General features: G+C 39.9%; 1 protein-coding gene across 1 annotated transcript; it reads left to right on the forward strand.

Annotated features, from left to right (window-relative positions):
* Nucleotides 1–1,929: 1,929 nt before the first annotated feature.
* LOC134221080 (endocuticle structural glycoprotein ABD-5-like) lies at nt 1,930–9,468 on the forward strand. The gene is made up of 2 exons (XM_062700267.1): nt 1,930–2,206; nt 8,975–9,468. The coding sequence occupies exons 1-2, from the start codon at nt 2,037–2,039 to the stop codon at nt 9,213–9,215; spliced, it is 411 nt and encodes a 136-aa protein (XP_062556251.1). The 5' UTR covers nt 1,930–2,036; the 3' UTR covers nt 9,216–9,468.
* Nucleotides 9,469–10,206: the final 738 nt, after the last annotated feature.

Below are 10,206 nucleotides of genomic sequence, written 5' to 3' on the forward strand. Positions count from 1 at the left end.
TCAAAATGTTCCACGGAAAAAATACAAACATTCCATAAATAAATCAATATTAGAAAAAAAATATTACAAAATTTTCAACAAAATAAATATTTTTTTAACCAAAAATTAAAACCTTTCCATGAAAAAATCAATAATGAGCATTAAAAAAGGAAATTTTCTATCAAAGAATATAAAAAAGCAATAAAATTAAGCATTTTTCCATAGATTACCCCTTCTTTAAAAGCGTTTGAAGTTCATGGAAAATTTTATCAACTTGGTTGCTTTTCTTTCTTATTTTCTAATTTTTTATTGCTCTTTATTGATGTGAAAGAAACCCAGCATTGCCCAGGTGTTGCAAATGTCACAATGAACTATTTGCAGCACCGCACTCTAGATCAATTTCCGTGCGTTTGTTTTCTTTACCTCAACAGCTGACCAAAAATTGTATTTTAATGACTTTTTACATTTCCCCGTTAAATTCACTAACTTTTTGTATATACAAACATTGCGGATCCCAAAACGAATCGATTAGGGGAAAATCTTGCAAATTGGTCAACCCGTTCGCGAGTTAAATCGTCAGGAAGGAAATCTCAACTCATTTTTATTATATAAAAGAAGATTATGTGTAGAAAAAAATATTTATTTTGTGAAAAAATTTGTAATTGTTTATTGCTAATATTGATTTATTCATGAAAATTTGTTATTTTTTTCGTGGAACATTTTGATTTCTTTATGGAAAATTCTTATTTTACAATTGCAGTTTTTGCTTTCAAAAGTGCTAATTTATTATAGTTGAATTTTTTTTCGGAATTTACGCTGGAGTTGTTTTGTTTTTTTTTTCATTAACAATTTGTAGCAAAATTTCCAAGCAAAATTTTTCACAGAGATTTGTTCAAAAATCATTCGGAATGCCAGCACTTTATCAGGATTGTATGAAGTAAAGTCAAAGTTTTTACAGGCAATTTCTTTACTGGATTTTTCCTGAATATCCACAAGAAATTCTTTTGAAGTTTTTTTCTTGGATTATTGTAAAAACATGAACATTTTTCAAAATTGTAGCTGCAGTCCGCTAATGCAAAAGTGTCAGCGGCGTGATGCCAAAAACCATCTGCGGCGGAATTTCCAACTTTTTTTTTGTGAAAATTGAGACTGAATCGCAACCTGTTTTTTCGTTTATTTTTTTATGGAAATGGGCTATGGCTGAGATAGTCAAATAAGTATCTGCGACGCTGCGTTACCGGTTGTTTTCGATGCACACCTACGTCAATTCAACGCTGAGTTGAAAAGACGCTACGTGAGCATCGGTTCGAAGATGCGCTTTGCGTTTAATGATTTGTATTTTTTACACCGCTATTGTTATTCACCAAAAACTTTTCGTATAAAAAAAGACCACGTGGTTCGAGAGCAACACCCCCCTCCCCTCATGTGGCTTATCGTGGTCATTTTACAAACCCCCCCTCCTCCCCTATATGGCCACGTGGTTTCTGGACGGCCCCTAATTAGTTTCATTAGCTTCCGTCGTGATATTCACCCGTCGCACCTTTGCGGATTCTACTGTAAATTCTCACCCAACTAACCAACCAGCACGCGATGAGCCGGACGATGACGATATGAGGTTCGTCGCTTATTGAGCGTTTAACGTTTAACGAGATTTGGAAGAAGCATCGGTCGGTGCCCGCCCGAGGTGTGCTGCTGCTTCACCACCCAACGATGCGATGATGGGGCGACGCGAATCATCCGCGTGCGGCGCGTTGTCGCGTTCGCTGAGAGATGCGCTTGTTTTCTCCCGCGGCGGCGTGGAGGAGAACCAAAACAACGGCAGCAACAAAAAAAAAGGTGCAAGAAGTTTGGTTTCGGTACGTTCTTTCGGCTCTTCTCAAGCGGTTTGTTTATTGTTTGCGGCGCGCGCGCGGTTTGCTTGATGGCAGTATATAAACGTTTTTCCGACATCGTTGGGACATCATTCGAATAGTAGGACTCGTCCTTAACGGTTCTAGGGATTTCGCCAGTAAGGATCTAAAGTACTTGCTTCCTCCAGGAAAACTTAGAGCGTCACAATGAACAAGTTCGTGGTCTTCGCTAGCGTGTTTGGAGTTCTGGTGGCAGTTAGTGCGGTTCTTGGAGCACCGGCTCCTCAAGCGGACGCGTCGCCGAGATCCGCCGCTCAGGATGTGCAAACCGTGCGATACTTCAGTGAAAACAATGGTCCCGATGGTTACAAGTTCACGTAAGTGATCAGAGTGCGATGGCGTACGATAATACGACGAAGTGTAGAATGTGCATTGTTGGACAACCAAAAGGATAACTGTGGCGGGAAATTATAAATGTGGTCATGAAGAATCCGTGTGGACTTGATTTAATGCGACCTGTGATAACATTATTAGAAAAATTGTTCAAACGTTCGTCATATCGAGCTTGCCTAAAAAATGGCAGTCAAGTACTAACGGTTTTTAGTGAATTAGTGAACAATTTCCGAGTTAACCTGTTAAATTGCCTTTGACATTGAATCCGTGGTTAATTGCAAAAAAAATGTGTTCTCGCAATATTCATTCATCCTTGATTCCGATTTTGCTAGATTTTTTGGGGCTTTCCTTAGCCGCGCGGTAAGATGCGCGACTTCAAAGCATGTCAAAAGTGGCTGGGTTCTATTCCTGGTCCGGTCCATGAAACTTTCGGGTTGGGAATTTTTTCGACTTCCCTGCCAGGGAATCCCTGGGCATAAAAGTATCATCAAGTTAGCCTCATGATATACGTTTGCAAAAACAGTAACTTTGCTAAGGTTGCTAACCTTGCAGTTAACAACTATGGAAGTGCTGAATGAGCACTGAGGGATGTATTGCCAATAATAATAATAGGAAGATTTTTTTTTATTGAATGTAATGTATAGAAATAGATCGATGTTTTTAAAAGAATTAAAAAGTGTTTTTTTTGCAATTCAAATGTGGGGAAGATCTATTTAGTCAGCACTCCTCCAATTCTTATAGGTACCCAAAGCCTACATCTTTCCTGTTGTGTTATGAGATGGTAGCGTTTCAGATATTATAGTTGAAATTATTTAGTTACATATGTTTTTAGTTTGTAAATGTTTTCGGAGTTCGAATCACTTTGTGCGGCATTGTTCTGGATTTGAGTTGAAGTTTGACTGAATATAGTCTTTCAGTTTCGGTTAAGCATGAGCATGATTGACCGCTCGCGGTTGCTACTTCATTCAAGCCAGACTAGCTGCAACTACACAAGGACCCAATAGATGGTACTCGGGTAGTCGCTTCAATATATTCTTTCAGTTTTTATACATAGAATTAGTAAAATAGAATAATCATGCACTAATCTGAAAGCTCTATCATTGCGCGATCGAGTGCAACCAATGTATCTGCTAATAGAGTTCAATTTCTGTCCTTTTAAGGGCTTCGGAGCCAAAAATGTGCACAAGTGCTTATAATATAAGACCAACCGGTATTTTCCAACAACTTTAGCAAAAGTTCTGCTTTTGATTTTTAATTTATAGTTTAATTATTAAATAATACAATTTCAATAAGTGCAGCTGATGGATGAATATTTGAGTTTTCTAAACATCATTTCAATCTCTTATTAACGTTGTACTATTAAATAATTTGTGAGGTGAAACATTAAATAGTTTACAATGTTATGAAAACTCATATGTGAATATGTACGTTATGTGGAAGATATTGATTTGGAAAATGTATTGGAGGTAAACACTTTCCCTTCGATGGGACTCGAACCCATGACCCTACAGTACATGGGTTCGAGTCCCATCGAAGGGAAGGTGGTTACCTCCAATACATTTTCCAAATCAATATCTTCCACATAACGTACATATTCACATATGAGTTTTCATAACATTGTAAATTAACGTCCAAGTCGGGTGGTTTAATCCCCGGAAATAGGCAATTACCTTTGATTGAACATTAAATAGATTTTTTTTTCTTTGCAAAAAGTGTAGGGCGTTTATTTATTTATTGGCCAAAATGATTGTTTGGCAAGAAGGCCATTTGGCCGAAAATGTCATTTGGTCGAATGGGTCAAACGACCAAAACTGTCATTTGCTTAAAGAATTAAAAAAATGTCGACCATTTCTGCCTAACGACTTTTTTTGGCCAAATGACCCGTTTGGCCGTTTGCACATTTCAGCCAAATGATCTTACCTGACAAGCAACCATTATTTGACCAAACGACCAGTTGTGTTTTGACCAATTGGCATTTTCGACCAGATGGATTTCGGTCTACTTAGGTCGAAAATGGCTTGACCGAAAATGTAATTTGGCTGAAAGCGACATATGGTGGAAAGGGATGTACGTCCAAGTAATTTTGAGCTTGAGCTTGAGCTTGAGCTTGATTGACTGCTCGTAGTTGCTACTCCATTATGACCAGATCAGCTGTTCTTGCACAGGGAACCAACAGATGTTTGCTTGGGACTAGCACACATCTTCAATGTACAAGCACTGGTGATCTCATTTGTTAGGTCATACTGGCGCCTGCCACGTCAGAATGCAAGTCAATGTAGGGAATGGGCAGGAAATGATGATGCAATCACTCGCCCACTGCAAGCCGAATATACCTCTGCACTTGCCACGAGTTCATGCGGAATTTGTTGGAATTTCTGGGTTAGATTGGAGAGGCAGAGGTCCGTCTTGGTTAACGAGCTGCCAATGTGATAGATAGGAGAAGGTAACTGATGGAATTTCTAATTGGATGTAGGAAACGAGCTCTATAGTTCATTTCCAATTCTAGCAGATTACTGTTAGAATACTCAAGTTGAAGGTATAGGAATAGTAATGGAAACGGTATGGAAGTCCATTTCCAGTTCTAGCGATTGCTAGAACATGAGAAATAAAGAGAAAGATATAAAGTAGGAGAATGGAACGGACCTGGGAATGAACCCACGACCTCCTGCGTATGAGGCAGAAGCAGTAGCCATATGACTACCAAGCCCGCTTTTTATTATCGGCCGCGCAATGCAGAACACAATAATTCGGCCGACCGCGCGATCGTTCTGCTGTCCGAAACATAAGAGATCACGCACAGAACTGATTAATTTTATTATCGGCCGCGCAATGCAGAACACAATAATTCGGCCGACCGCGGGATCGTTCTGCTGTCCGAAATAAGAGAGATCACGCACTGAACTGATTAATTTTATTATCGGCCGCGCAATGCAGAACACAATAATTCGGCCGACCGCGCGATCGTTCTGCTGTCCGAAACATAAGAGATCACGCACCGAACTGATTAATTTTATTACTGGCCGCGCAACGCAGAACACAATAATTCGGCCGACCGCGCGATCGTTCTGCTGTCCGAAACATGAGAGATCACGCACAGAACTCGAAAGGGATGTACGTCCAAGTAATTTTGCCGAAAAAGTCGTTTTCTCGCACCGATTATTTGGCCAAAAATGCCGTTTGGCTGAAATTTTTATTGGTCCGAATATTTCTTTTTGCCGAACATCAGTTGATTGGCAAAAAGGCCCAGTTGGCCGAACGGATCATACGGTTGAATTCGTCGTTTTGTGAACAGATCATATGCTCAAATAAAAAATCTGCTCGTTCGACCATATGGCCTATTTGGGGAAACGACCATTTCGGCCAATCCACATTTTCGGCGGAATGATCACTTCAGTCAAACGAAGTTTTCATGAAAACCTGTTCTGCCAAACGATATTTTCGGCCGAATGTCCATTTCGATTTCAATTTTCGTGAGAAGATTTTCGGAAATTTTCCTGAATGCACATTTTCCACAATTTCCACCAAAAATTCTTCGGCGTTTGTGCACTCCTGTGCGGCGGTGCACTCCTCTACTCTCAATCTTCTTAACAATCGAGCTCTGTTTCGAACTTTGGGCACATTCTCGTTTACTCTAGAACAATAAAATTGGAAATTCGGTCTTCCGTAAACAAAGTGATAATGCTTATTACCCATGCTTCGAGTACTTTCCCTTCACAGGGAAAACAACATTTCTCAACCTAATTAACGCAATATGGAGTGAGCAGACCTTCCCGGAAGTACGAGCATAGTTATTAAGACCTCGAGAGCCAACTCCCAGGCTGGAACCCCTTCAGGCTCAGACCCCTCTCCTTAACCTCTTGCCTCTCCAAATTAGTCGAAAGGTTTGCAAACTGGCGTACACAGAAGAATTACGAGGAAGCTGGAAGATTTGATTTTCAACAACGTGCATTTTCTCCTGGTTAAGGAAGTAGCAAACACTTCGCCGATTTAGGGGAAGTACTTTAGAACGCTTTTGACCAAGCTAAACATGCCGACCTATTTTCTAGTGCCTTCAGTTGATGGAATGGGGATTCTTTGGGAATATTCTGGAATACATCCCTATCTTACTTTCCCGTCGGTCTTTTTGGATCCTAAACGGTATATCTGCGTCCATGACCTTCCTTGCATGAAACTGGTATTTTCATTGTTCTGTTCTGAGGATGGCCCTATTTTATGTCGCTATAAAAGGGGTCTTTCACGGTTCTTCCCGAAGGCAGTTTTTCTGTTTACGTGGACTGCTTGTGGTCGTCGGAGATACTCCAGACCGAACACGAATCCGAGCCAAGCCCTTCCTCATTCACTCACCAAAATGGCTAAGGAATAAAAACTAGACCAGCTGTTACCGAATCGAGCAGGCGCTGATCGATAGCAGGCTGCTATACGGGTTGGAGCTAACGTGCCCAGTGCATAGAGAGCTCGTCAACTTCCTTTCCCCATGTTTTCACTCTGTATCTGCAAATATCTTTTTTGGAAAAGATGTTAAATTTTGATACACATAGTTAAGTTTGCCATTTAAGGTGTTTTTTTATGAGATATTGTAAAAAAAATTCGGCTGCCGGTAGAGCTTGAACCCATACTGTTCCATTAAGAACACGGACGTATCCCATCGTTATTAGCTGGTTAAGGAACAATTTCTCGCAAGGGCAGCTGTTGTATTATTGGTAATACTTACGTCAGTGTACTTAATGAAATAGTGTGGGTTTAAGTCCCACCAACAGCCGATTTTTTTTTTGCAATATCTCATAAAACATCTTAAATGGCAAACTTAACTAGGGTAAGTGTATCGGTTTTAGCCACCTAATTGACTAATTTGGCCAAGTCTTAAAAATGCATATTTTCCAAAAACTATCGATCAGTTTCCACAGCAAAAAAGCATAAGGGCCCTACTGGCAGTTACTGTGTGAAATGAACTCATCGAAAGCCGTCGGTTACACTTAAGGTGATTATACAATCAAACCATGTGGTGAATTTTAAATTCACCACACGGTTTTCTACTCATTTTATCAAAAGGTCAAATCAAGCGTAATAATTTTCGTACAATGCTGAAATTGAAGTCGATTGTTAAGCACGAGTAAGCAAACGATCTACGAAGGTTTCATCCCCGTTGGCGTTGTGGTTCTCTCAATTCGTGCTCTTGAAAAATCACTAGAAAAAACACGTGGTTTCCAAGATGGCTGATTTGTGGCCTTGTTGTATAACCACCTTAAAGGAGAAACATGGTAGCTACTTATGATATGTGTTGCTCCAGAAGATCCCCGTTTTGTGTGTTTTGTGTGACTGGTGCCGGTCTCCCTACAAGTGCTCACGTTCACTGGCACAGAGCGAGACGCTCCACTACCAAAGCAAATTACACATTTTCAAAAGGGAAACATTAGCGAGGTCGTACGTAGGTTGGTTGTGGAGTTGCTGAATGTCGTTTTCGTCAGATTCGAGCATCGATGCATCAATGGGTCGCACACGCACCGTAGTGTCGGGATAGGTATATCCGGGAACGGCCTGACTATTTCCGACAGCCTGCCCTCCCAGCGCAGCGTATTTTCATTGCAGTCACTACCCCACTCAACAAGCCTGTACTCTTTTTAACGGATTCGGCAGCAAGTGTGATTGCGGCCCTGCAAAGTAAACGCCCTAAATCTCCTATTAGAGAAGAACAGGCAGCCAGTTTGCCATTTCTATGCCCAAATTATTACGGATAGATCGTTCAAAGCCAGGAATATCTTCTGAATTTTCTAAAAAGATCAATCGAGTTGCTATCTTCTTTGAATATGCAATCTAAGCTAGAATATGTCTGAAAGTGATCTGATCCTGTATTTCTATAGCCAAATGGCATACGAATTACCAAAAAGATGTCTGATGCCCACAGCTTTTTGAAATAAGAGTACTGTTTATCGACCGATCTATGGCACTTGGGTTACCAATCGTAGGTTTTATCACTCCGGAGATCAGTGCTATTTTTCCAGTTCGAACCCTACAATCAATTCGGAGATCGTATGGTAATTCTTGTACAAGCTTTTGAATTTAGATGGCAGGACCCATTATTCACTACCCTTGCTCATTCATTGTGATACTGGCCTACCATGAAACTAGTACCAAAGATCATAATATGCTTGGCCAGGATAATGTTTTCAAACTACAGAACTATATTTTATTATTATTCCATCCAATAATTAATTATTTGAGTGAATTACTTCTACGTGAAGTTAAGTGATTTACAAAGCTATGAAAATGCTAATATCATCTTCCAAACTTAGACGTACATGTTCATGATAGAATTAGAGGCGAAAGTATAGAATAGATAGATCCGTTAGGATACGGCAGGCATGAAGAATGTTTTTATAGAAGTCGATTTGAAAGCGAGCGGAGAGCAATATTTGTGATGGTATATATCGCACGACCTTCCTTTTGCCAAACTCCCGTATGAAGGGGAAGGGAAGAATATCTGTGTGGAAGCTGATATATCTCCACTGGCATAAGGAAGGTGGTTTGATTTGCTCATATGCCATCGCTTGCGGAAGGGTTTTCTATACGGGTCGAGTCAAGTAAAAAACTCATTAAAAACCATTTCTTCGATTGGAACATTTCCCTGAATGTTTTTTTGATACATCACTTCGTTTGAGCTCGTGCGTTTCGGTATAATCCAAGTACAAAAATAATATAGCAGCAACTTTATTCTATCTAGTAACATACGAAACCATTGTGTCCAATCTTTCCAGATACGAACTCAGTGACGGCCAGATCCGGTCCGAGGTAGGTACCTACAAGGACTCGAAGGACGCCGACGGAAATGACGTCAAGGTGCTATTCGTCCAGGGATCCTACACGTTCGTTGGACCCGATGGCCAGACCTACTGGGTGAACTACACCGCCGATGAGAATGGCTACCACCCGAAGGTCGGCACCGGCCCAACCGGAGGAATCCAACCGGGACAGGACGCCCCAATCAACAGTGCGTAAGCCGGTCAGGAGTACCTACTGTGGCTGCCGCCTATGCCACAGTCTTAGCCTTAGTTGATTCTAAGTCAATGCCTACATACTCTGCCGAGCCGCAACAAATGAGATCTGGAACGTGAGATTCTTTTTTTTAATGAATAAAATAGCATCTGACACCGTAGGATTTAGTGTAAATATATTATGATGTAAAGTATACGTGAAACGACTGTGTTCTCTTGAAGCAATAAACTGACAACGAAGGAGATTACAAAACATATTGGTCTTGTTATTTTTTATCTATCGAAGAATTCCTTTATGTTTACGTTTGTTTCGGATGATCTATACGTGTACTATTTTTAGAGGTTCTCTCAGACATAAGCGATTACATCGCCGCTATGGCGACAATTAGTCGCCGCGATTCTATCATTGGGTCCTACAACGATACGATAAACGCAACGCAATGGAAAGTATTATAATAATCACGGTTAGTTCTTTTTGTTTCGATGAGACGAAAACAAGCTATTTTCGGGCCGAAGGAGAATCTTTTTTCGAAGTCTGTGTTCGGAAATATCTTTAGAAGATAGGTACCCAAACTGTGGGTCACTATTTTGTCCCGAAAATCTTTACCAGCTTTTAGATTAGGATCTAAGTAATGATTGGATGATTGGAGAACTTCAAATTCTACGAGGTCAATGAACTACTTTTTTTATACAATATTTCGGTAAAATAGAATGAAGTCCAAAACTAATCAAAATCCAATCTAAATCCAATCCAAATTCAATTCAAATCCAATCCAAATCATATCAAAATCTTATTCAAATCCAACCCAAATTCAATTCAAATCCAATCTAAATACAATTCAAATCCAATACAAATCTAATTCATATTCTAATCCAATCCTTAACAAATCCAATCTAAATCAAATAAAAATCTAATTCAAATCTTAATCAAATCCAATCCAAATAGAAAAAAAAATAATAACGATATTTTGGCAAATACAATGATGAGGTATGAG

The sequence above is a fragment of the Armigeres subalbatus genome, chromosome 3 (genome assembly GCF_024139115.2).
Source record: "Armigeres subalbatus isolate Guangzhou_Male chromosome 3, GZ_Asu_2, whole genome shotgun sequence".
Lineage (NCBI taxonomy): Eukaryota > Metazoa > Arthropoda > Insecta > Diptera > Culicidae > Armigeres > Armigeres subalbatus.

Coding starts and splice junctions, on each gene's coding strand:
- LOC134221080 (XM_062700267.1), top strand. CDS start 2,037: ATGAACAAGTTCGTGGTCTTCGCTAGCGTGTTTGGAGTTCTGGTGGCA. Junction 2,207..8,974: donor CCCGATGGTTACAAGTTCAC/GTAAGTGATCAG, acceptor CAATCTTTCCAG/ATACGAACTCAGTGACGGCC.